The following is a 27,859-nucleotide window of genomic DNA, read 5'->3' as shown; positions in this document are numbered from 1 at the left end:
TCTCAAGTCTTGGCACCTTTGGGTTTGGATTTCAGGCTGATGGGTAGGGGGCTTAAAGGCGGGTGCGTGTCTAGAAATCTTAGATTGGTCACTTTCACTGGAGACAAACTAACAAATACCTGCCCTTGGCCAGTCCAGTGTTGAGAATGCCTACTTTGAGCTTTATGTTTGCTATGCACTTTTGAGGCGTCTGTTTAGCTAGCTAGCCGGCTTGAGCAGTAAGCACCGAACGATTTTAGGAAACCCAGCAGCTTGATAACCAAATGAATTGGTAAATCAATTCTAATAGGTATACTATACCTTGAATTGAGTGGAATCTACTTGTTAGCCAGCAACGTTCGTCTGTAAAATGAAAAGCAGAAAGTAGGTCAGCTCTAGCAAACACCATAAAACGAGTTCACTAATTGCAGGCAGGACCCAATATTTAGGGTATTATGCCCAAGGACACACACACAGCACATGGGGATTTAGAATTATATGAAGTCACAAAAGTCTGAATCTGCTACCTGCTACAATTCATACGGTACATAATCAGTCCTAAATAATGGAATCTAAACTGACATATGATAAACCAGCTAAACATGTCAGAATAAAAAATCCATGGATGAGAGGATCATCGTGGACCAGGTGGCTGGTTGGTTAGGGCCATGGCCAGTGGTGGAAAAAGTACCCAATTGTCATACTTGAGTAAAAGTATTTGGTTTTAAATATAAATGTACTTAAGTATCAAAAGTAATTGTAATTGCTAAAATATACTTTACTTAAGTATCAAAAGTGAAAGTACAAGTATAAATCATTTCAAATTCCTTATATTAAGCAAAGCAGATGGCAACATTTTTTAATTTTTTTTAATTTACATATAGTCAGTGGCACACTCCAACACTCAGACATCATTTACAAACGATGCATGTGTTTAGTGAGTCCGACAGATCAGAGGCAGAAGGGATGACCAGGGATGTTCTCTTGATAAGTGTGTGAATTAGACAATTTTCCTGTCCTGCTAAGCATTCAAAATGTAATGAGTACTTTTGGGTGTCAGGGAAAATGTATGCAGTAAAAGGTACATAATTATGTTTAGGAATGTAGTGAAGTAAAATTTTAAGTTGTCAAATATAAATAGTAAAGGAAAGTACAGATACCCCAAAAACTACTTAAGTAGTACTTTAAATTATTTTTACTTAAGCACTTTACACCACTGGCCACGGCATGAGGGAAGAAACTGTTCATTCAGGTGGCAGGAGGTTTTGGTTGTGATTGACCTGAACCGTTTGCAAGAGGGGAGTCTTTGGAAGAGGGGGTGGAAGGGGTCAGCGATGATCATTCCTGCACGCTTCCTTGCCCTGGACTCATGTTGGACCTCGGTCCTCGATGAAGGGCAAGCGGCAGCCAATGACCCTCTCAGCAGTCCGGACAAGCCGTTGCAGTGATGGAGGAAGTGAGGATGGACTTGATCGTTTAGAAATGAATGGCATTGAAAGTTTTATTGAATACAGTCAGTAATACAGAAGTCAAATCACAAAGGGAGTCTCATCAGAGCAGAAGTTATCAGCAAGCCAGAGCCATCTGTGGAAAGAGCAAAGAAAAAACAAAGATGTGCAAACAGAATAAATGTATCATTCAACTTAAGATTCCACCTAAAACAATGACATGAGCTCTGTCCCAATTAATCTCTGCTCAACTCCTCACTACTCAATTCCTTCTCAAACCCCACTGGAGGAGGTCTGAGGTGAGGAACCTTGGGTCGTTTCCAATGGGTTTTAGAAGGAAGCGCAATGGTCAGTCCTTGTATCCATAGCTCTGTCTATGAATTTGAGAGTGGCCCCATCCCTTTTACTCCCGCCCGTTTCGTTAGCTTTGTTATTGTTATAACTGCTGATTGCCGCTTTAAGAAACACAAATGAGCATACAAGTATGTTTAAGCATACAGTACATGACTGTTGGGAGTGCAGTGCCATACCTTTAGCTGCCAGGTGCTGCATAGCTGACACGCTAAAGATGAAGTTGTGGCAGATGCCGAAGTCCCAACTTAAAATCCTTGTACAATCCATAGATATTGGTAAAAAGGTCAACAAAATTAGGGCGCTGGAGTTTGAGGAAGGTGGAGCGATACATACAGTATGTGCTGAGTTGTGTAAGGCATAAGATGAGTTGGTGACTCACTGGTCCAAACTTGGCGTCCTCTGCCTTATTGTGGTCCAGGGCGATGAAATAGAAGCCTGACTCCACCTGTTCAAACGTGATCTCTACACAATGACCTGTCTCCTGAAAACAACTGGAGTGAGAGAGAGGAAACAAGATGTCAGCCAATGTCACAGACAGCGTTCAATTGGAGTTGAAATGTTCTAACATCTTAATGTTGCATTCAAGGTAATGGTCCATTTTAAGACTGCTATGGCTGTATCAAAAGATAATTTAGCCTAATAAGTGATAACACAATGACGTGGGACTGAGCCGAGCTGTATGGCAATTCCACGTTAATAGAGTGATGCTGAAGCTCATTTGGTTCTTTTAAATGTATGTCAAACAACCCCCCCCCTCCCACGTATCGCTAACAGAACTAGAATGAGATTCACTTTCCATGATCTCTCTGCTCTGATAGACATGAGCCTGGAACTCTCATCTCTCCAGTGTTGCACTTCATCATTTATTTCCTTAAAGAATGAAAGCCGCGTGACGGGTTCTGGAGGAGCTGCAGCAGCCCTGATAAATTGGAAATACATTTGCCAAAGTTATAGAATTACTGCTGTCTGTTCAGAAATAAATTAAATAAATCAGAATAGCCGACTACACCATGAGAATGCCTATAATTTAGCCACAGAGGATCAATAGCTTATTTTTTTGAAATAGCCTAGCTCTAGATAATGTGTAGCCCAATAACAAGGCATAGTCTACAGTCGGGAAAGCGCGGCAAATCTGTCAGTAAACAGCATGCTGACAAAACAGGCCTTTTGGAATTTGAAAATACAATTGTTGGAAAGCAAATGGTTCCTGCTGAAAAGAGAAGACTCTAATATGTTGTAGGCTACCAAAATATTTGATCAACTTACAAATATTGTTTTACAAAGTAAAACGAGAGATAGGCTTTTGGCACGAACGCATCGGCCATCACCGGAGACTGAGCTGTATATCATTAAGTGAGTCAGTGAAACTGGAAAGCATTTTTAGGACTAATTTCCTCCTCATATTGAATCCTACAATGTGTCTCCACACACCTAGGTCTAGGCTATTGATAGATTCAAGTCACCTCTCTTGAGCGTGCCGTCTCTAGCCAACTCTCCTGCTATCTCTCTCAGAATGACCTTCTTGATCCAAACCAGTCAGGTTTCAAGACTGCTCTTCTCTGTGTCACGGAGGCTCTCCGCACTGCTAAAGCTAACTCTCTCTCCTCTGCTCTTATCCTTCTAGACCTAACCGCTGCCTTTGATACTGTGAACCATCAGATCCTTCTCTCCACCCTTGGGCATCTCCGGCGCTGCTCACTCTTGGATTGCGTCCTACCTGACAGGTCGCTCCTACCAGGTGGCGTGGCGAGAATCTGTCTCCGCACCACGTGCTCTCACCACTGGTGTCCCCCAGGGCTCAGTTCTAGGCCCTCTCCTATTCTCTCTATACACCAAGTCACTTGGCTCTGTCATATCCTCACATGGTCTCTCCTATCATTGCTACGCAGGCGACACACAATTAATTTTCTCCTTTCCCCCTTCTGATAACCAGGTGGCGAATCGCATCTCTGCATGTCTGGCAGACATATCAGTGTGGATGTCGGATCACCACCTCAAGCTGAACCTCGGCAAGACGGAGCTGCTCTTCCTCCCGGGGAAGGACTGCCCACTCCATGATCTCGCCATCACGGTTGACAACTCCATTGTGTCCTCCTCCCAGAGTGCAAAGAACCTTGTCGTGACCCTGGACAACACCCTGTCGTTCTCCGCTAACATCAAAGCGGTGACCCGATCCTGCAGGTTCATGCTCTACAACATTCGCAGAGTACGACCCTACCTTACACAGAAAGCGGCACAGGTCCTAATCCAGGCACTTGTCATCTCCCGTCTAGATTACTGCAACTCGCTGTTGGCTGGGCTCCCTGCCTGTGCCATTAAACCCCTACAACTTATCCAGTTGACCTTCCCAAGTTCTCTCATGTCACCCCGCTCCTCCGCACATTCCACTGGCTTCCAGTTGAGGCTCGCATCTACTACAAGACCATGGTGCTTGCCTACGGAGCTGTGAGGGGAACGGCACCTCCTTACCTTCAGGCTCTGATCAGACCCTACACCCAAACGAGGGCACTACGTTCATCCACCTCTGGCCTGCTAGCTCGCCTACCTCTACGGAAGCATAGTTCCCGCTCAGCCCAGTCAAAGCTATTTGCTGCTCTGGCACCCCAATGGTGGAACAAGCTCCCCCACGACGCCAGGACAGCTGAGTCACTGACCACCTTCCGGAAACACTTGAAACCCTACCTCTTTAAGGAATACCTGGAATAGTATAAAGTAATCCTTCTACCCCCCCCCCCCCCCCAATGATGTAAATGTAAATGTTTTTATTGAGCTCAGATTCTCAGTGTCAAAGTAGCCTGTCATGTACTGCACTGACACAAATTACTGATGATTGGTTGAAAGAAATTGATAATAAGAAGATTGTGGGAGCTGTACTGTTAGATTTCAGTGCACCCTTTGATATTATTGACCATAACCTGTTGTTGAGAAAATGTATGTGTTATGGCTTTTCAACCTCAATCCATATTGTGGATTCATAGCTATCTATCTAATAGAACTCAGAGGGTTTTATTTCATGGAGGCTTCTCTAATGTCAAACATGTAAAGTGTGGTGTACCACAGGGCAGCTCTCTAGGCCCTCTACACTTTTCAATTTTTATCAATGACCTGCCACTGTATGCTGATGATTAAACTATATACGCAGTAGCAATCACAGCTAATGAAGTCACTGAAACCCTTAACAAAGAGCTGCAGTCTGTTTTGAAATGGGTGGTCAGTAATAAGCTGGTCCTGAACATCTCTAAAACTAAGAGCATTGTATTTGGTACAAATCATTCCCTAAGTTCTAGATCTCAGCTGAATCTGGTAATGAATGTTGTGGCTGTTGAACAAGTTGAGGAGACTAAATTACTTGGTGTTACCTTCGATTATAAACTGTCATGGTCAAAACATATAGATTGAATGGTTGTAAAGATGGGGAGAGGTCTGTCCATAATAAAGAGATGTTCTGCTTTTTTGACACCACACTTCACAAAGCAAGTCCTGCAGGCTCTAGTTTTTATCTTATCTTGATTATTGTCCATTCATATGGTCAAGTGCTGCAAAGACCTAGTTAAGCTGCAGCTGGCCCAGAACAGAGCAGCACGTCTTGCTCTTCATTGTAATCAGAGGGCTAATATTAATACTATGCATGCCAGTCTCTCTTGGCTGAGAGTTGAGGAAAGACTGACTGCGTCACTTCTTGTTTTTATAAGAAACATTAATGTGTTGTAAATTCCAAATTGTTTGCATAGTCAACTTACACTTACCCCACCAGTCTTTTCACAGTCCCCAGGTCCAGAACAAATTCAAGGAAACATACAGTATTATACAGAGCCATGAGTGCATGGAACTCCCTTCCATCTTACAGTTGAAGTCGGAAGTTTACATACACCTTAGCCAAATACATTTAAACTCAGCTTTTCACAATTCCTGACATTTAATCCTAGTAAAAATTCCCTGTCTTAGGTCAGTTAGGATCACCACTTTATTTTAAGAATGTGAAATGTCAGAATAATAGCAGAGAGAATAATTTTTTCAGCTTTTATTTAGTTTATCACATTCCCAGTGGGTCAGAAGTTTACATACACTCAATTAGTATTTGGTAGCATTGCCTTTAAATTGGTTAACTTGGGTCAAATGTTTCGGGTAGCCTTCCACAAGCTTCCCACAATAAGTTGGGTGAATTTTAGCCCATTCATCCTGACAGAGCTGGTGTAACTGAGTCAGGTTTGTAGGCCTCCTTGCTCGCACACGCTTTTTCAGTTCTGCCCTCAAATCTTCTATAGGATTGAGGTCAGGGCTTTGTGAAGGTCACTCCAATACCTTGACTTTTGTTGTCCTTAAGCCATTTTGCCACAACTTTGGAAGTATGCTTGGGGTCATTGTCCATTTGGAAGACCCATTTGCGACCAAGCTTTAACATCCTGACTGATGTCTTGAGATGTTGCTTCAATATATCCACATAATTTTCCTTCCTCATGATGCCATCTATTTTGTGAAGTGCACCAGTCCCTCCTGCAGCAAAGCACCCCCACAGCATGATGCTGCCACCCCCGTGCTTCACGGTTGGGATGGTGTTCTTCGGCTTGCAAGCGTTCCCCTTTTTCCTCCAAACATAACGATGGTCATTATGGCCAAACAGTTCTATTTTTGTTTCATCAGACCAGAGGACATTTCTCCAAAAAGTACGATCTTTGTCCCCATGTGCAGTTGCAAACCGTAGTCTGGCTTTTTATGGCAGTTTTGGAACAGTGGCTTCTTCCTTGCTGAGCGGCCTTTCAGGTTATGTCAATATAGGACTTGTTTAACTGTGGATATAGATACTTTTGTACCTGTTTCCTCCAGCATCTTCACAAGGTCCTTTACTGTTGTTCTGGGATTGATTTGCACTTTTGGCACCAAAGTACATTCATCTCAAGGAGACAGAACGCGTCTCCTTCCTGAGTGGTATGATGGCTGCGTGGTCCCATGGTGTTTATACTTGCGTACTATTGTTTGTACAGATGAACGTGGTACCTTCAGGCATTTCGAAATTGCTCCCAAGGATGAACCAGACTTGTGGAGGTCTACAATTCTTTTTCTGAGGTCTTGGCTGATTTCTTTTGATTTTCCCATGATGTCAAGCAAAGAGGCACTGAGTTTGAATGTAGGCCTTGCAATACATCCACAGGTACACCTCCAATTGACTCAAATGTTGTCAGTTAGCCTATAAGAAGCTTCTAAAGCCATGACATCATTTTCAGGAATTTTTAAAGCTGTTTAAAGGCACAGTCAACTTTGTGTATGTAAACTTCTGACCCACTGGAATTGTGATACAGTGAATTATAAGTGAAATAATCTGTCTGTAAACAATTGTTGGAAAAATTACTTGTGTCATGCACAAAGTAGATGTCCTAACCGACTTGCCAAAACTATAGTTTGTTAACAAGAAATTTCTGGAGTAGTTGAAAAACGAGTTTTAATGACTCCAACCTACGTGTATGTAACCTTCCGACTTCAACTGTACATTCAGTATAGAACTATCTTTCTAACCAATAGACAGCTGCTGTTCATCATCCTCTATGTGACAAATGTCCTATGCACAATGCCTTCATACAGCATCAAATACATTTGAGTTACTCCCAGCACCAGTAATGATGAAGTTAGGGGTGTGATTGGTGGATGTCATGGTTACCTGCAGGAAGTCCCCAGAGTGCTGTGAATAGAGGAGAGCCAAGGTTAACCTACTTGGAACAGAATGGACTCCTGTATCAAATCAAACCAAGCTTTATTTATACAGCACATTTCAGACATGGAATGCAATGCAATGTTCTTCACAGGAATAAAACAATTAAAAAACAATGAAAATAAAAGCTGAAATATTTTACACAAGATAAAAAACAAAAGAATGACAAAAACTGAATGACTAAAAAGCACCCTAAGGAAAAGCAAAGCTAAAAATATGCGTTTTAAGATCTCTTAAATATGTCCACAGTTTCGGCCACATTCCTAATGTGTGATTAGAAATTTAGCTCAGAATCTAAAATAACACCTAGGTTTTTTACCTGTTGTTTTATCTTTATTGCCCATGAATTTAAAATGTGTGGACAGATTCTCTCGCTGTGCTTTGGCTCCAACAATAAGTACCTCGGTCCTGTCTTGATTTAGCTGGAGGAAGTTGTGAGCCATCCAAGTATTTAAATCACTAATACAGTTTAATAATTTATCTGTGGAGCTAAAATCCTCTGGTGACACAAATGTAAAGTTGTGTATCGTCTGCGTTGCAGTGAAAATCAATGCTGTGCTTTCTATGCAGATTTTTATCAGAATGCTGTGTTTTCTGGTATCTCCTGTCTCTGTCAGCTGAGCAGAGAACAACTTCACCACCACATATGTGACCGACCGCCTCGATTCGGTCTTATGTAGCAAAATTTGAAATTGTGCTTTTTACATTGGATAAAAGTAGAGACTCTGCGCTAGAAAATTGTATATCATACACTGCAGTTGAGGAACAAATGGGAAAGTAATTCTGCTTCGAAAGTTGAAAACTTGTAACCCCACTTTTGAGAAAATGGCCCTTGAATGTTTTGGGACACCTACTGGAGAGCTCTTCTTTGTCTACACCCATTCAGCATCGTTCACACCCTCTTAAGACTTAGCCCCACCCATCTCTTTAAGGATTCACATGTGAGGCCATGTGCTAAACAGTGAGTACTGTACAGGGGCGGTGTGTTCAATAGGGCGATATGGGCGACGCACTGCCAAACGGGAAAAGGAAGGGATTTTTTTTCTAATCAATTATATCACGGCAACAGTAGTTATCAGTGTTGTAATCTAGACGTGTCTGGTCTGATCTGCCACTAAATGTCCAATCAGGCTAAAGTCGTGCTTCAAATGGCCACCCCCCCTTTTTGGGCGATTTCAGTCAGGTTGAAAATCGCCCAGAAGTCTGTCATAGACTCCCATGTAAAATCAATTTTTTTCAAATTTCAGAGCTTTCAATACAATCTCTATGGGTGTCTGAGGGCTTGCACTTACGCGCTTTCGTCATACGTAACGTAACCATGAACGTAACTAAGAAAAGACCGGGTAGCAGCCTCAATCAATTCACTACTACTGTAAAAATGGCTAGCCTTCAGTGCAACTCGATTGTGTCTTTGAAAGAAGTTCCTTTTTGTCGGCGAACAAATCAAGATAAATTGGCAACGAAACAATTAGGACCTCCCAGACCAAATTTAATAATTCAACAGGTTTCTACTAAAGGCGGAAAGTCCTACACCCGAGGATTTTCCAAAAATTGGTACTAACGAAAAAAGAACATTGCCACTCATTGCCAGGATGAGGGATACAGGCTAGCTGTCCGCCGCCACAACGATGAGGTTAGTGTTGATAATCACAAGTTTACTGGAGAACTGAGACCAAGTAGAGACTTTGGACAGGGTGGATATGGTATAATAAAGGCAGTTTATTCAGAGGTAAAGATATCTGGAATCGCGTGCACGGACCCGTTCGTCAAACTCTTAGGGAGCTATACATTAAGCCCCATTACTTACCATATCAGATAAGAGAAATTGCTGCAGCTACATATATTTTACATCCTGGCCCTACATAGTTCACTATTTGCATCACTTACCAAAATATTACATGTGGTCATATATGCTTGGAAAGTGGAGATGCCATAGAACGTCAAAAAAGTAAACATTGCTGGAGACACATTGCCGTTTTGGAGAAGACATCGCGTTTGCTAGCGAAGAGATTTGTTGTGGCAAATGAACTTGGGCTGGGAATTGCCAGGAACCTCACGATAAGATATATGCATTGCGAGTCTCATGATTCTATACGTATTGCGATTCGATACTGTGATTTTATTGCGCACCATATGTCTGTTGCAGAGGGATCAGAAAGCCATGAGAACGAGTTTTGATCAGTCATGGAAATAAAAGTGCTGAAAACAAATTGGCTCCCAATGTGAAAAGATTGAGAACAAGCTATGAAGGAACAATAATGGTGTTTTGGTGCAGGTACAGCCAACTAGCGCTAAAATATTGCGATATTGTCAATACAGTATATCGTAAAGTATCACTATGTAACTCGATTTCTTTCACCCCAATCCCTCAAATTAACGGTAAATAACTGAATTGTTTGCCCCACATTTAGCTAAGATGATTAGCTAGCCAGCTAAAATGTTTTATTTAGTTAGCAGTCGCATCTACAATAGTTTACTGTCAATAACATGTCTCCAAAAATGACGTGGTGTCTCCAATTGTGTTGACATTTGACAATTGCGATGCGCATCCATGAGTATCCACTTTTTATAGCTCAGCTGGTAGAGCACGGCGCTTGGGGGGACCACCCATACACAAAAATGTATGCACGCATGACTGTAAGTCGCTTTGGATAAAAGCGTCTGCTAAATGGCATATTATTATTATTATTATTATTATTATCTGAAGAGAGCCCCGAAACATTGTGTGCAGACATTTTATGCAATAAATGAAGTAGGTTGAATCTAGTAGTTCTGATCTTCTGATTGGTCCTGATGAGTTGGGCGAGGTCCCCTCCAGGCTACTGTCACTGTTGCATTGGCTCTGAGTCGGGTTCTCTGTCTTCAAATGTTCAGCCTAAGAGAGGGGATTTTTGTGTGTGTGTGTGTGTGTGTGTGTGTGTGTGTGTTTAACAGTGATGATGTGTGTGTGTGTGTGTGTGTGTGTGTGTGTGTTTAACAGTGATGATGTGTGTGTGTGTGTGTTTGTGTGTGTGTGTCCTCAGAGCAAGAACTCGTGAGTTGGAAGAACTGAGAGGCCTATGGCGTGGGTGTTGTCCTTGGCTGACAAGATAGGACCCTTTTGTCCATTGTTATTGGATAGGAACAGAACTTATAACCAGCTCCTGACCTAAATAGATCTTAGCACAACATTTTACTCAACATATCATATTCCATATTCACTATAACAAATATATTTACTACGACATTAGCAAGAACCGCCACATCCTCAGCCGGCTAATCCAGTGTGTGAAGTTTTGCGGAGTGTTTGAGTTAGCTTTGCGAGGCAAAGATGAAACTGAGGGCTCCACCAACCCTGGTAAGCCAACACTTTTGAGATCAGTCAATAAATGCTTCTGGTATTGACTTATATGCTGCCCCTGTCTTCATGTTGTTGCTGGACATATCTTTTTTAAAATGTGTGTAGGTCACCTAAATCATCAGAAAAATTGCCCCCCCTGAGAATTTTTTCAGGAGCCGCCACTGGTACTGTAGTGTACAACCAAAGATTTCAAGACTAAAGGCTGGTTCATACTACTTCTATCGACATGTCTGTATACAGTTGTCGCATTGACATCATGAACATTCTATTGTCGTCCGACATTAAACTCGTCATTGTCGTTATGAAAAAGTATAAACACAAAAATGACAGGCGACATGATATCAGCAGCCTGGGGGTCCAAAATAGCATTAATGGTGCAATTTAACACCAATATACCCATCCGTTTAAAAATGAATTTAGTATATTTCAATCAACTTAAAGCAACTTTCTAAACAATGTTTTTGGTTCTTTTGAGCTTGTTAGAAGGTGTAAACGGTACAGTCAAATGGTTACTTGCATAGTGGAGTCTTTTGTTTAAACATGTAGCTAGCTAGCTAAACAATTACCCATAATCCCAACTCATAATGTTACTACCCTGCATGAATCTACAGGTAGCTAAAGCTAACCAACTAGCTAGGTTCAATGTTAGCTAGCTAACATTAGGCTATAACTAGCAATGCAAATGGCTCTGAGATACGAATAACATTACTACAGAGATCATACACGTAACATTAGCTAGCGAGCCAGCCAGCTAACATTAGCTAGCTAGCTAGCTAACAGTACTCTTTAACTTGCAAAGAAAACTACTTTCTGACAAAATTAGAAACTTATAATATCTGAAAATGTAGCTAGCTAGGCTCTCTTACCCGTATACATGGATGAACGCTTTTCCCTCTCTGTCACGGATGCCATGGTTTCCCTTAGTTTGAAGATGTAATCCAGACAGGTGTTTTATACAACAGCCTTCTGTGTTCTCTTTTCAACTCCCTCCGCATTTGCAATCAAACGCCTGCATTTTCTCCATCTCCTTAGCTATCATTCTCTGCTTTCACCGGGCATTCCACTGATTTCAAAACTCGGTCCTCCAGAAAGTAGAGAGCCTTAGCAACATTTGTGCAGTTCTTCATGATATCTTTCAAAAAAGCCGCTTTAGAAAGGATTACCTACACATACTAAGCAGCTCCTGTTATAGACAGAAGCTTGCTACATGGCAGACCAATCCAAACTCTCTTGGCATGTCCAGCCCATCCATTATCTCAGACAATAATAGCTAGCGGGAAGGTTCCTGTCTTTTTTTGCCATGGATAAACCAACTATGTTCGTAATTTAACAATTTTATTCGTATTTACAGATGGCATACAAGTTTGTTTTTAAGGCACATGAAAGTTCACATGTTCCAGAAGGCATTTCTGCCAAAAAACGCATTTTGATTTAAAAAAAAGAAGTTAAAATGCCTCTCCTGCGAAGTAATGACGTGTGACATATGCCTAGTTTCCTGAAACAAGTCACATATTACTAACAGTGGGCCTGCATGGAAAGAGGGATGGAGAGAGAGAAATGGTTTGAGGTCATTCTCATTTATTGTAACTGCACAAAAACTGCCAGAGTAAAAGTTATCAAATCTTTTTTTCAATTAGACTATCTCAGAGAGTTTGCATTTAGCGGTTTACAGTATTGGCTATTATTTGGTTCAGAGCCTGACCCCTCTTGGCTCCCCTTCCTCAATCACTGACCTCTTTCCTGTCTGTTCTCACCCTACCTCTCCACCCCTCTTCTGCCACTCAGTCATGCTGGTCTTCCAAGTCCTCCTCCTCAACTAAACCCTGGCATCCTTGACTTCACTACAGTGTTCTTAGTTAAACCAGAGACGGTATAGAAAACAAAACCACATTGGCTTTGGTTAAACCACATGGTTAAAAGTTAGCTAGCTAGCTAACGTTAGTTCAAAGACAGTACAAAAACTCTGTGGTTAGTTAGCTAGCTAACGTTAGCTAGTTAGCTTTCTAGTGAGCTGACGTTAACCTAGATTGCTCCATCAATAGCGGCTTTAATAGCAGAATTCCAAATAACTACCTTCTTCAATTTCAATATTGAAAATCATAGTTGATTAGCTAGCCAGTTGGTTAGCTAGTTTCTCTACTAAAAAATTATAGAACTTAGGCCTACTTCTTTATTGTAAGCCATCGTTCACCTTTCACTGCCCCCTCTCATCTCTATGGTCAGAAATTCGGTTAGAGAGCAGTGAAGCTGTGATTGGTCCAAAAACCTGACCAATTGCGTTTCAGTAGACCGCTATAGGCTATGTTCTTTGGCTAGAATTTCCCCCTATTATAAAATTATAGTAAGCAGTTGCGAGAGCAAAATTGATTTTGGAGAGCAAACTGGTAAATTGGTGTGAGAGGGAGAAAATACATCCGTGTGTGGACGTGGAGTATTTGTGAGTGTGCAGTAATTTCTGGGTCTTAAGAAATTCTTCAGGCGAACAAAAATCTCTGCTCTCATTAATTTATTGTGTGTGGCAATGCAGTTCTGCTCATTCAAAGTCACACAGATTCTCTCCCTGTGCTTTGGCTCCAACAATAAGTACCTTGTCTTGATTTAGCTGGAGGAAGTTGTGAGCAATCCAAGTATTTCAATCACAAATACGATCTAATAATTTATACTTGGAGCTAAAATCCTCTGGTGACACAGAAATGTAAAGTTGTGTATCGTCTGCATAGCAGTGAAAATCAATGCTGTACTTTCTGATAAAGCTGCCAAGGCGTAACATATATAAACTGAACAGTACCAGACCCAAAATCGAACCTTGTGGAATGCCACATGTGATATGCATTTTTTCTGAGTTATGTTCACCAAGGGTGACAAAATCTCAACCAGTTAAATAGGTCCTAAACCAATTTAGAACTGGACCAGAGAGGCCAACCCACCGTTAAAGTCTGTCCAGAAGGACATCATGGTCAACAGTTTCGAATACAGTTCTTAAAGGACAGAGAGCTGTTTGGCATCTGTGTTGGCTCTAAAATCATTTCCCACTTATTTTTTTGTTTACCAGTCATAGTCAGTGGTGCAACTTTGGCTTTAGAAGTGGGGGGGGCATACATTATATATATATTTTTTTATCCAGTCGGATAAACACTCTAAACAGCCTACCCGACCACTCGGAGGTGTCCGCATGGTCCTAAAGCACATTGTTGCCTCGTTTTGTATCACATTCCAATGATAAAACTGGGAGGGTGACAAAAATGCGATTTCAGAATGTGGGGTGGACATGTCCCCCCGTCCCCAGTGAAAGATGCGCCCCTGCTCATAGTAATATATTCAGTGCAATAAACAGGTCTGGTTATCATAATAACATATGACATAATCCTCTTCTTCACCATGTCTCAAAGAGTTTTACATCGTCAACATGTAACTCATCTCTGATTGTCTTCGTTTCCCCAGGGACCATCACTAACCCGGGCCGCAGCACTCCATCCAGGTGCTGGTGTATGTGCAGGCGAAAAAACAGATAGGAATATTTCCACATACAGATGTACATAATGTTCATGGGATTAAGGGGCGGCAGGTAGCTTAGTGGTTAAGAGCGTTGTGCCAGTAACCGAGCCGACTAGGTGAAAAATCTGTCGATGTGCCCTTGAGCAAGGCACTTAACCCTAATTGCTCCTGTAAGTCGCTCTGGATAAGAGCGTCTGCTAAATGACTTAAATGTAAAATGTAAATGTAAATTAACAACGTATTCAATGATCTGATTCTATATTATTATGGTGTTTTCATAATTAGCGAGGGACAGAAGTAGAGGGGAGGGGCACAGTATAGGCAGGTCGGCCACCAGGCAGGCAGAGTCGGGCCTACTGCACTGTTCTATCTATCGGCAATCAAAAGCTGTATCTCGTAATGGAATGTTGCATCTCACAATTTCTTGCCTTGCAATGTCTTGCAACTTCAGTAAAATGTGGCCTGTCATTAATGAATAGGCTAGGATATTGAGATGATGCAACACTTCGCTCTCACATAGTCACACACAGTATCTGCACATGTGCACGGGCTCTCTTCATGCTGTTCACAGCGTGGTAGACAGGGCACCAAAACAGCGGAGAAGTTGAGCCTTGCGCTTCAACGCTCTTAGTTGTTGCAGAAATTGACCCACTATGCTGTTTACTTTCTGCATCTAAGAAGAAAAAAACACATTGTTTTTCGGTTAGGGATTTTTCTTAACGTTAAGGATCCCAATTTAGTTTAAACATTTTAACAATTAAACGTTCACACCCCTATTGCACATCCTGCAAACCACCAGCAGAGGGCGACCAATTTGAATCCATTTTCACATTCACTATGGTAATGCTTATTTATTTATTTTTATTTTACCTTTATTTAACTAGGCAAGTCAGTTAAGAATAAATTCTTATTTACAATGACGGCCTACACCGGCCAAACCCGGGCCAATTGTGTGCCGCCCTATGTGACTCCCAATCATGGCCGGTTGTGATATAGGAATCGAACCAGGGGGTCTGTAGTGACGCTTCAAGCACTGAGATGCAGTGCCTTAGACCACTGCGCCACTCGGAAATGGGATCATAACTCTAAAACTAGTAGAGATCCCACTCTGGAACTTTGATATGCCCGTAGAGTATATTATGTTAACCAATATATTGACAAATGTGCCAAATTAAGAATGGTATATTTTCAATATTCATGTTTATATTCTTCAATATTCATAAATTAATGTAAGACATTTTCTGTTGAAATCAAAATACTACTCATTTTACAGAGCAATCGGTAAAGCTTCATATGACAAATTTTTGTAGCACATACAGATTAAACATTATGATGTCTAAAATCAGGCCTGGGTAACTGAAATGAATTATTTCTCAATTATGCTTTAAGATACAAACGTCAAATATATTAGGCAGGACAAACCTGTTTTGGTGATTTATGGTTTATCATTAAAATAAATAAATCACAGCACATTTTTAGACTAATTCAGCAGTTTTTACCTGATTAAGTACAATACCATTGGAAATGTATGTTGGAAGTTATATTTATATTCCTAAAACCTAAGTTGAAAATGATGCTGTTGCTGCTTCCTGTTGACAAGACATATTGATAAATAGCCCCATGTTAAAACACAGTTTTAAAGTGTCCAAATCAATAAACAATATGCAGAAAGAGTTTGTGCTATATTGAAAACCTAAACATCAAAATTACTAGTTTTTTTTTTTTTAAACGAGCACCTTATAAACTGGACACTAAAAATCATTTTTGTTTTTACAAAAGGTTGAAACTACCACAACAAATAAACAAATAAATTACATCACTGGTTAGAGGACAACCCGCAGAACACAGTCAGCTACATTTTAAAATGTTGCATTTTGATACGGGGTCACGAAAACAGAAAGAGAAGCGCAACACTGTTTTGTCAATCAATCCTATCGATTATCACCTAGAAATCAATTGTGCGAGAGGGCGGATATGAGCTTGCACGTCCTGTTAAAACTAACACAGCAAAAAAAAACAAAAAAAACACTGATTCTGGGAATAATTTGTACATCATTGGTTAGAGGATCATTTTTGGAAGACAGCTAGCTACATTTTGAAGTGTTGCGTTTTGAGTTGTGGGTTGCCAACCGGGTAAGTGTAACGCAACACTTTTTTTGTTCATCACTCCCATTGATATCACTCTGAAATCAATAGAACAGGCAAACGTTTGGGGTGTAGTGCTGTTTAAACTAACACTATTCAAAGGCCACACGGAAACTTGAAGTAACCTATACATGTTTGGTTAGATGAGGATTTGTAGAAGGCTTCTATTTATATTTTGGAATGGAGGATGTTGATTTCGGGAGGCTGCCGTCACTGAAAAGGGAACAAACCACTTTTTCTGTTAGTTAATTTACGAATCACGACTCGCCATAGGATATCAACCGTGACAACGGTTGGCTGTTATTTAAGGGATAGTTTATTGGTGTGTGGCCAGCGGGTTTTATAAAGAGACTGCCCTGAATTATCCGTGCCATTTGAGAAAGAAAATGATATCTGCATTCTATATCCTGCGACCCCCAGTGCGTATAACAAAACCAACAGTAGAAAACCAAAGATATTCATCTGTTTTAAGCAATCAATCTTGTGTCACCATGTTGACTGTAAACTTTTATACTAACATCACCAATCTGAGGTAAAAAGGATGTGTAATTCGCCTCATTTCGATGTGGTCAAAACGTCAGCTTGTGTAATGTACACTGAACAAAAATATATACGCAACATGTAAAGTGTTGTCCCATGTTTCATGAGCTGAAATTAAAGATCTCTGAAATGTTCCATACACACAAAAAGCTTATTTCTCTCAAATTTGGTTCCCAAATTTGTTTACATCCCTGTTAGTGAGCATTTCTCCTTTGCCAAGATAATCCATCCACCTGACAGGTGTGGCATATCAAGAAGCTGATTCAACAGCATGATAATTACACAGCTGCACCTTGTGCTGGGGACAATAAAAGGCCACTCTAAAATGTGCAGTTTTGTCACACAACACAATGCCACAGATGTCTCAAGTTTTGATGGATTGTGCAATTGGCATGCCGGCTGCAGGAATGTCCACCAGAGCTGTTGCCAGAGAATGTAATGTTAATTTCTCTACCATAAGCCGCCTCCAATGTCGTTTTAGAGAATTTGGCAGTACGTCCAACTGGCCTCATAACCGCAGACCACGTGTATGGCGTCGTGTTGGGGCGAGCGCTTTGCTGATGTCAAGGTTGTGAACAGAGTGCCCCATGGTGGCAGTGGGTTTATGGTATGGGCAGGCATAGCCTACGGACAACAGACACAATTGCATTTTATCGATGGCAATTTGAATGCACAGTGATACCGTGACGAGATCCTGAGGCCCATTGTCATGCCATTCATCCGCCGCCATCACCTCATGTTTCAGCATGATAATGCATGGCCCCATGTCGGAAGGATCTGTACACAATTCCTGGAAGCTGAAAATGTCTGTTCTTCCATGGCCTGCATACTCACCAGACATGTCACTCATTGAGCATGTTTGAGATGCTCTGGATTGACTTGTACGACGGCGTGTTCCAGCAACTTCACACAGTCATTGAAGAGGAGTGGGACAACATTCCGCAGGCCACAATCAACTCTATGCGAAGGAGATGTTGCGCTGCATGAGGCAAATGGTGGTCACACCAGATACTGACTGGTTTTCTGATCCACGCCCCTACCTTTTTTTAAGGTACAGTGGGGGAAAAAAGTATTTAGTCAGCCACCAATTGTGCAAGTTCTCCCACTTAAAAAGATGAGAGAGGCCTGTAATTTTCATCATAGGTACACGTCAACTATGACAGACAAAATGAGAAAAAAACATCCAGAAAATCACATTGTAGGATTTTTAATGAATTTATTTGCAAATTATGGTGGAAAATAAGTATTTGATCAATAACAAAAGTTTCTCAATACTTTGTTATATACCCTTTGTTGGCAATGACACAGGTCAAACGTTTTCTGTAAGTCTTCACAAGGTTTTCACACACTGTTGCTGGTATTTTGGCCCATTCCTCCATGCAGATCTCCTCTAGAGCAGTGATGTTTTGGGGCTGTCGCTGGGCAACACGGACTTTCAACTCCCCTCCAAAGATTTTCTATGGGGTTGAGATCTGGAGACTGGCTAGGCCACTCCAGGACCTTGAAATGCTTCTTACGAAGCCACTCCTTCGTTGCCCGGGCGGTGTGTTTGGGATCATTGTCATGCTGAAAGACCCAGCCACGTTTCATCTTCAATGCCCTTGCTGATGGAAGGAGGTTTTCACTCAAAATCTCACGATACATGGCCCCATTCATTATTTCCTTTACACGGATCAGTCGTCCTGGTCCCTTTGCAGAAAACAGCCCCAAAGCATGATGTTTCCACCCCCATGCTTCACAGTAGGTATGGTGTTCTTTGGATGCAACTCAGCATTATTTGTCCTCCAAACACGACGAGTTGAGTTTTTACCAAAAAGTTCTATTTTGATTTCATCTGACCATATGACATTCTCCCAATCCTCTTCTGGATCATCCAAATGCACTCTAGCAAACTTCAGACGGGCCTGGACATGTACTGGCTTAAGCAGGGGGACATGTCTGGCACTGCAGGATTTGAGTCCCTGGCGGCGTAGTGTGTTACTGATGGTAGGCTTTGTTACTTTGGTCCCAGCTCTCTGCAGGTCATTCACTAGGTCCCCCCGTGTGGTTCTGGGATTTTTGCTCACCGTTCTTGTGATCATTTTGACCCCACGGGGTGAGATCTTGCGTGGAGCCCCAGATCGAGGGAGATTATCAGTGGTCTTGTATGTCTTCCATTTCCTAATAATTGCTCCCACAGTTGATTTCTTCAAACCAAGCTGCTTACCTATTGCAGATTCAGTTTTCCCAGCCTGGTGCAGGTCTACAATTTTGTTTCTGGTGTCCTTTGACAGCTCTTTGGTCTTGGCCATAGTGGAGTTTGGAGTGTGACTGTTTGAGGTTGTGGACAGGTGTCTTTTATACTGATAACAAGTTCAAACAGGTGCCATTAATACAGGTAATGAGTGGAGGACAGAGGAGCCTCTTAAAGAAGAAGTTACAGGTCTGTGAGAGCCAGAAATCTTGCTTGTTTGTAGGTGACCAAATACTTATTTTCCACCATAATTTGCAAATAAATTCATTAAAAATCCTACAATGTGATTTTCTGGATATTTTTTTCTCAATTTGTCTGTCATAGTTGACGTGTACCTATGATGAAAATTACAGGCCTCTCTCATCTTTTTAAGTGGGAGAACTTGCACAATTGGTGGCTGACTAAATACTTTTTTCCCCCACTGTATCTGTGACCAACCGATGCATACAGTGCCTTGCAAAAGTATTCCTATTTTGTTGCATTACAACCTGTAATTTAAATTGATTTTTATTTGGATTTCATGTAATGGACATACACAAAATAGTCCAAATTGGTGAAGTGAAATGAAAAAATTACTTGTTTCAAAACATTCTAAAAAATAAATAACAGAAAAGTGTTGCGTGCATATGTATTCACCCCCTTTGCTATGAAGCCCCTAAATAAGATCTGGTGCAACCAATTACCTTCAGAAGTCGCATAATTAGTTAGATTGCACACAGGTGGACTTTATTTAAGTGTCACGTGATCTCAGTATATATATATATATATATATATACACCTGTTCTGAAAGGCCCCAGATTCTGCAACAGCACTAAGCAAGGGGCACCACCAAGCAAGCGGCACCATGAAGACCAAGGAGCTCTCCAAACAGGTCAGGGACAAAGTTGTGGAAAAAATATCCAACACTTTGAACATCCCACGGAGCACCATTTAAATCCATTATTAAAAAATAGAACAAATATGGCACCACAACAAACCTGCCAAGAGAGGGCCGCCCACCAAAACTCACGGACCAGGCAAGGAGGGCATTCATCAGAGAGGCAACAAAGAGACCAAAGATAACCCTGAAAGAGCTGCAAAGCTCCACAGTGGAGATTGGAGTATCTGTCCATAGGCCCACTTTAAGCTGTACACTCCACAGAGCTGGGCTTTACGGAAGAGTGGCCAGAAAAAAGCCATTGCTTAAAGAAAAAAATAAGCTAAAATGTTTGGTGTTCGCCAAAAGCCATGTGGGAGACTCCCCAAACATATGGAAGAAGGTACTCTGGTCAGATGAGACTAAAATTGAGCTTTTTGGCCATTAAGGAAAACGCTGTGTCTGGCACAAACCGAACACCTCATCACCCCGAGAACACCATCCCCACAATAAAGCATGGTGGTGGCAGCATCATGCTGTGGGGATGTTTTTCATCGGCAGAGACTGGGAAACTAGTCAGAATTGAAGGAATGATGGATGGCGCTAAATACAGGGAAATTCTTGAGGGAAACCTGTTTCAGTCTTCCAGAGATTTGAGACTGGGATGGAGGTTCACCTTCCAGCAGGACAATGACCCTAAGCATACTGCTAAAGCAACACTCGAGTGGTTTAATGGGAAACATTTACATTTCTTGGAATGGCCTAGTCAAAGCCCAGACCTCAATCAACTTGAGAATCTGTGGTATGACTTAAAGATTGCTGTATACCAGCGGAACCCATCCAACTTGAAGGAGCTGGAGCAGTTCTGCCTTGAGGAATGGGCAAAAATCCCAGTGGCTAGATGTGCCAACCTTATTGAGATATACCCCAAGAGACTTTCAGCTGTAATTGCTGCAAAAGGTGGCTCTACAAAGTTTTCAAATTTTTTATCTTATTTCTTGTTTGTTTCACCCCAAAAAATAGTTTGCATCTTCAAGGTAGTAGGCATGTTGTGTAAATGAAATTATACAAACCCCCCAAAAATCTATTTTAATTCCAGGTTGTAAGGCAACAAAATAGGAAAAATGCCAAGGGGGGGTGAATACCTTCGCAAGCCACTGTATCTGTATTCCCAGTCATGTAAAATCCATAGATTAGAACCCAATTAATTTATTTAACTTGACTGATTTCCTTATATGAACTGTAACTCAGTAAAATCTTTGAAATTGTTGCATGTTGCGTTTATAATTTTAGTAGTATAAAGTAACACATACTGTCCACATCATGGAAAGTAGCGTTGTATACAAAGTAGCGTTGTATACATTAATTAGATATGGCAAAATAATTCAAATGAAGCTAACTCACAGATTTTTCAATAATAAAAAAAAATATATATATATGCCATTTAGAAGACGCTTTTATCCAAAGCGACTTACAGTCGTGTGCATACATTTTTACGCATGGGTGGTCCTGGGGATCGAACCCACTACCCTGGCGTTACAAGCGCCATGCTCTACCAATTGAGCTACAGAGGACCACAATAATCACATTTCTTACTAGTTTAACCATTTAGAGATTAAAAGAAGGCTCTTATGCACAACTTAACCTGGCGATCTAGAAAGAGCTCCCATAGTGACTGCATCAGCCCATTTATTTGACTTCTCTAAATATACACTTCCCTCAGAACAGCCTCAATTGGTCGGGGCATGGACTAGAAGGTGTCGAAAGCGTTCCACAGGGATGCTGGCCCATGTTGACTCCAATTCTTCCCACAGTTGTGAAGTTGGCTGGATGTCCATTGGGTGGTGGACCATTCTTGATACACACGGGAAACTGTTGAGTGTGAAAAACCCAGCAGCCTTGCAGTTCTTGACACACTCAAACCGGTGCACCTGGCACCTACTACCATACCCCGTTCAAAGGCACTTAAATATTTTGTCTTGCCCATTCACCCTCTGAATGGCACACATACACAATCCATGTCTCAATTGTCTCAAGGTTTAAAAATCCTTCTTCAACCTGTCGCCTTCCCTTTATATACACTGATTGAAATGGGTTTAACAAGTGCTGTTAATAAAGGAGCATAGATTTATCCTGGATTCACCTGGTCAGTCTTTGTCATGGAAAGAACACTCAGTGTATGTCAACAATCCTTCCTCCAAAGGACCCCTCTATGGATTGCATTTAGTGAAAATACAAAACATCATGGTCCTGTTTTGTTCTAGTTTCGTGAGGAATCACCCATATAGGCCTACATGCCCCCTGAATATACAGTACATTGGCAGTTGACATTGTGAAACATTCTGTCATCTCCCTCCCTGGCAGTTGGATCCTGTTGCTGTCCACGGGGGTGGGAGTGCTGTTTGTGTTCGACCCGCTGGGCAGCCGCCGTCCTGGACCTCAGTCCCAGGAGCAGCTGGGGGTGAGGGACCTGGAGAGCAGTGAGGGCTCCCAGCTCCTGTCCACCACCCGCTCCGTGGCTGTCAGGGTGTGGGAGAGCAGGCTGAGGCTCCTCTGTTGCTGCCTGCCTCAGGATGAGAGCCACAGAGTTGCCTTCTCCAGCAGAGCTCAGCTAGTCAGCGGATTATTCTCGGTGAGTAAGGGAAACAGGGTGTGTGTGTTATAGGATACAGACCTGGTGCCCAGTGACATCGCAGCGGGTCTGGCTCTGCTACACCAGGAGCAGGATAAGAGGGAGCAGTGTAGAGATCCAGATGAAGTCCTGCCTCACAGCCCCTCATCACCTATCGTAAGTACTGGAGTCAGTCAATTAGTCTGTCAATCCGTCCAAAAATAATCAGTGAGTCAGTCAATTAATCAATTACAATTTGTGTGTGTTCTCTGCAGGCGGAGGAACTTGAGGCAGAGCTGGAGAAGGCAGCCGACTGTATGCAATTTGCTATAGCAGCGTATGGCTGGCCCATGTATGTCTACTCCAACCCTCTCACTGGAGCCTGCAAACTCAGCGGGGACTGGTAAGACTGTTACACCTCTAATTTAACGTGCTCATCCTTCTTGATTTTTGAGCCGGGGTGTGAAAGTAATTTGGCCTCAACATTTGTTAACAGCAATATCAAGAGGAGTGGACATCAGTGTATTAAACAACAACTACATAAACAAAAACACAAGCATACCTACGTATGTACTATAAATACTTATATGCCCATCTACTGTGTGTGTTTCAGCTGTAAGACCCAGTCTACTGAGTATGACATTGTCGGAGGAGACAATATGGGCTGCCATTTCTCCTCCATCCTCCACAACACTGGCCTACAGTACAGAGACTTCATCTACGTTAGCTTTCACAACCAGGTACTTCGACTCAGGGCAAATCTCAAGTGAGATCCTATTCCCCATTAATGTGCGACCTTTGGCCAGTACTGAATTCTCTACTGATAAATATAACCCTGTGTGTTCCAGATCTATGAGATTCCATTCTTTGTGGCTCTGGACCATAAGAGCGAGGCTGTACTGGTGGCTGTCAGAGGAACACTGTCACTCCGGGTGAGACTCCTCCATCACTCTGTTCCACCTGTCTATCTATTGATCTCTATCTCTCACTCACTCACTCATTCATGTACATTTCTGTGTAGGATTTTGCTGACTGATCTGTCTGCAAACTGTGATAACCTCCCAGTAGAGGGAACATGCTATGCTCACAAGGTGGGTGTAATAATCACATTACTTCATCTATCAGAACATTCTTTATTTGTAGATATGAGCTGTAACCTCTGTTTGTGTTTCACAGGGCATGTCTCAGGCAGCCTGCTACATCTATAAGAAACTCCTCAAAGATGGCATTCTAAACCAGGCTTTCACCATCGCACCTGTAAGACTCCTTACCTATCCTCTCTCCGAAAAAGTACATTGGTTGTAACCTTAAAAGCACTAACTGTGTGTGTGTGTGTGTGTGTGTGTTTTCAGGAGGGGGTACAGCCTCTCTCCTGGCCATTTTATTACGTAGCTCCTTCCCCACCCTGCAGTGTTACACCTTCTCTCCACCAGGGGGACTCATGAGGTACCAACACACATACAAATAATTAATGCTTAGCATTACATCAAGTGAGGATTTAAGTTTGTGTAATGTAGATAAATCAAATTTAATCCAATCCAAATTTATTTGTCACATGCGCCGAATACAACAGGTGTAGACCTTACTGTGAAATGCTTACTTACAAGCCCTTAACCAACAATGCAGTTCAAGAAATAGAGTTAAGAAAATATTTACTAAATAGACTAAAGTAAAAAATAAAAAGTAACACAATAAAATTACATAACAATAACGAGGCTAGATACAGGGGGTACAAGTACTGAGTTAATGTGCAGGGGGACAGGTTAGTCTAGGTCATTTGTGTAGGTTGGGGTAAAGTGACTATGCATAGATAATAAACAGAGAGTAGCAGCAGTGTAAAAACAAAGTGGGGGGGGTCAATGTAAATAGTCCGGGTGTCCATTTGATTAATTGTTCAGCAGTCTTATAGCTTAGGGGTAGAAGCTGTTAAGGAGCCTTTTGGACCTAGACTTGGCACTCCGGTACCGCTTGCCGTGCGGTAGCAGAGAGAACAGTCTATGATTTGGGTGACTGGAGTGTTTGACCATTTTTTGGGCCTTTTTTGGACACTGCTTAGTATATAGGTCCTGGATGGCAGGAAGCTTGGCCCCAGTGATGTATTGGGCCATACGCACTACCCTCTGTAGTGCCTTATGCTGAGCAGTTGCCAAACCAGGCGGTGATGCAACCGGTCAGGAGGCTCTCGATGGTGCAGCTGTAGAACTTTTTGAGGATCTGGGGACCCATGCAAAATCTTTTCGTAGTATTATTCAGATTGATTTCCCTCTGTGCTCCCTCTGCAGTAAAGCCCTGGCGGAATATTCCAAAGACTTTGTGGTGTCTGTGGTGTTGGAGAAGGACTTGGTGACGAGGAGAGGAGCCACTTTAGACTATTGAGATGTCTCCTGTCATGTGCTCTGTGCTCTCATGTTTATCTCAGACAAATGGATCCCCTGAAACAAACTGTGTTCTATTAATGAGTTTCTGTTATGAGTTTTCTCTCCTCAAGTGCTTGTTCTGTGTTTGGTTGAAAGCCCAAATTTCATTCATTTTTCCTCTCTCTCCACCCCCACCTCTCTCAGGTTGAGTTATCCCAACATGGAGGACTTGAAAAGGAGAATACTAAAAATGGTTTCTAATTGCAATAAGCCCAAGGTGAGAACATTATCATTCAAACCCGAAATTGAGTTTATAAATCAAATAATTTGGGCAGGATCCTAACTTTGGAGAGGGACCCTGATGACTTCTCTCTCTCTCTTGCTCTCTCCCTCTCCTTCAGTACCGTATCCTGCTCCAGGGCTGTTGGTATGAGTTGTTTGGGGGAGATCCTGATGACTTCCCTACTGAGATGGACAACAGACGGGAGGAGGAACTCATCCAGCCGCTCCTGGGGGAGGAGACACTGCTGATTCACGGCTCCTCATCCTATCAAAGCCTAGCTTCCGAGGACTCGCCGGTACACTGCGCCCACCTGCCACTTTATTTACCGGGACGTATACTGCACATTACAGAGGACGGGCCGTCACGGAGGTGTGTATGGCACACACAAACTACATTACATCCATGTCTGCCTTTGTCATTGACCAAAGTTTTTGTCCTCCACTTTTTCTTTCCCTTCCTTCCCTCCTTCATCGCTTCTCCAGGTCCTGTTTTTCCCAGGTGCATTACCGGGCGGAGTGGTCCAGTGAGACAGCGTTCCGGAGTGTTCTCATCAGTCCAAGGATGATCGCCGACCATATGCCTGATGCTGTACTCCGGTCTCTCCACAGTCTGACGCAGGACTTTCAACCTCTGCCCCTCGTCGCTTAGCAACAGCCACCTCAATGTCATCTGAGTCACACTGCTACACACAGATACACCTGGACTGGGCGAGCCTGACTGTCTGTCGCAAGGCTGTCCCCATTCTGTCCCCAGTCCTTCGGTTCCAGTCTCATCTCTTCCCACCCCCTGTCCACTGTCTCAAGTCTCAAGTCTTCTGTCCCTACTCCATGACCGGGGGGGACTCAACAGCCAAGACAAAGGGACAAGACAATTGGACTCATCGATAAAAGGACTGTGCAGGACCGTCTTTCTCAGTAGGACTTTGGAAAGGGGTTTTAATTTGATTCTTTATTTATGTAGTAATCATTTGTTGCCATTTCATTGGTTATTGCTATCTTTTTTTGAGTAATTCCATGAAGAACTGTCATTGTGTCCTTATCATCCATTGTGCCCTGTGTACATACTTAGATAGCATTGCAGTGTTACTGTAATTCCAAAAGTGTACATTCAGATTATTATTTATTGATTGTGTAACTATGCTTTGTCTTTGTCCTGTTTTGAATGTCTGAGACTTGGAAAATCGCTCGAGGTAGAAGTCGTCCTGGACCACAGATCTAAGATCAGATGATCCCCCCCCAAAAAAATATATAATCAGGGTGAATAGGGCCTACAGTGAGGGAAAAAGTATTTGATCCCCTGCTGATTTTGTACGTTTGCCCACTGACAAAGACATGATCAGTCTATAATTTTAATGGTAGGTTTATTTGAACAGTGAGAGACAGAATAACAACAAAAACATCCAGAAAAACGCATGTAAAAAATGTTATGAATTGATTTGCATTTTAATGAGGGAAATAAGTATTTGACCCCTCTGCAAAAGATTACTTAGTACTTGGTGGCAAAACCCTTGTTGGCAATCACAGAGGTCAGACGTTTCTTGTAGTTGGCCACCAGGTTTGCACACATCTCAGGAGGGATTTTGTTCCACTCCTCTTTGCAGATCTTCTCCAAGTCATTAAGGTTTCGAGGCTGACGTTTGGCAACTCGAACCTTCAGCTCCCTCCACAGATTTTCTATGGGATTAAGTCATTGTCATGCTGGAATACCCATCCACGACCCATTGTCAATGCCCTGGCTGAGGGAAGGAGGTTCTCACCCAAGATTTGACGGTACATGGCCCCGTCCATCGTCCCTTTGATGCGGTGAAGTTGTCCCTTAGCAGAAAAACACCCCCAAAGCATAACGTTTATGGTGGGGATGGTGTTCTTGGGGTCATAGGCAGCATTCCTCCTCCTCCAAACACGGCGAGTTGAGTTGATGCCAAAGAGCTCGATTTTGGTCTCATCTGACCACAACACTTTCACCCAGTTCTCCTCTGAATCATTCAGATGTTCATTGGCAAACTTCAGACGGGCCTGTATATGTGCTTTCTTGAGCAGGGGGACCTTGCGGGCGCTGCAGGATTTCAGTCCTTCACGGCGTAGTGTGTTACCAATTGTTTTCTTGGTGACTATGGTCCCAGCTGCCTTGAGATCATTGACAAGATCCTCCCTTGTAGTTCTGGGCTGATTCCTCACCGTTCTCATGATCATTGCAACTCCACAAGGTGAGATCTTGCATGGAGCCCCAGGCCGAGGGAGATTGACAGTTCTTTTGTGTTTCTTCCATTTGCGAATAATCGCATCAACTGTTGTCACCTTCTCACCAAGCTGCTTGGCGATGGTCTTGTAGCCCATTCCAGCCTTGTGTAGGTCTACAATCTTGACCCTGACATCCTTGGAGAGCTCTTTGGTCTTGGCCATGGTGGAGAGTTTGGAATGTGATTGATTGATTGCTTCTGTGGACAGGTGTCTTTTATACAGGTAACAAGCTGAGATTAGGAGCACTCCCTTTAAGAGTGTGCTCCTAATCTCA

The 27,859-nt window shown here is 42.4% G+C and overlaps 1 protein-coding gene across 1 annotated transcript; it reads left to right on the top strand.

Moving 5' to 3' along the window:
• The first annotated feature begins 1,313 nt into the window (after window positions 1-1,313).
• LOC121547025 (diacylglycerol lipase-beta-like) lies at window positions 1,314-26,274 on the top strand. Its single transcript, XM_045209940.1, has 13 exons — window positions 1,314-1,423; window positions 22,408-22,726; window positions 22,760-22,882; window positions 22,981-23,108; window positions 23,319-23,445; window positions 23,554-23,627; window positions 23,727-23,796; window positions 23,882-23,973; window positions 24,035-24,151; window positions 24,988-25,053; window positions 25,264-25,339; window positions 25,464-25,714; window positions 25,828-26,274. Exons 1-13 carry the CDS (start codon window positions 1,314-1,316, stop codon window positions 25,991-25,993), a joined length of 1,719 nt encoding a protein of 572 aa, XP_045065875.1. The 3' UTR covers window positions 25,994-26,274.
• Window positions 26,275-27,859: the final 1,585 nt, after the last annotated feature.

Source organism: Coregonus clupeaformis, chromosome 31 (assembly GCF_020615455.1).
Source record: "Coregonus clupeaformis isolate EN_2021a chromosome 31, ASM2061545v1, whole genome shotgun sequence".
NCBI classification, from domain to species: Eukaryota; Metazoa; Chordata; class Actinopteri; order Salmoniformes; family Salmonidae; genus Coregonus; species Coregonus clupeaformis.
This window is presented reverse-complemented; position numbering and strand designations above follow the sequence as displayed.

Bases quoted from the DNA above. Each gene is read 5' to 3' on its own strand.
- LOC121547025 (XM_045209940.1), top strand. From the start codon at position 1,314: ATGATCATTCCTGCACGCTTCCTTGCCCTGGACTCATGTTGGACCTCG. The intron at 23,446-23,553 runs GTACTTCGACTC...TGTGTGTTCCAG, and splicing joins ACGTTAGCTTTCACAACCAG to ATCTATGAGATTCCATTCTT. The intron at 23,628-23,726 runs GTCACTCCGGGT...ATTTCTGTGTAG, and splicing joins GTGGCTGTCAGAGGAACACT to GATTTTGCTGACTGATCTGT.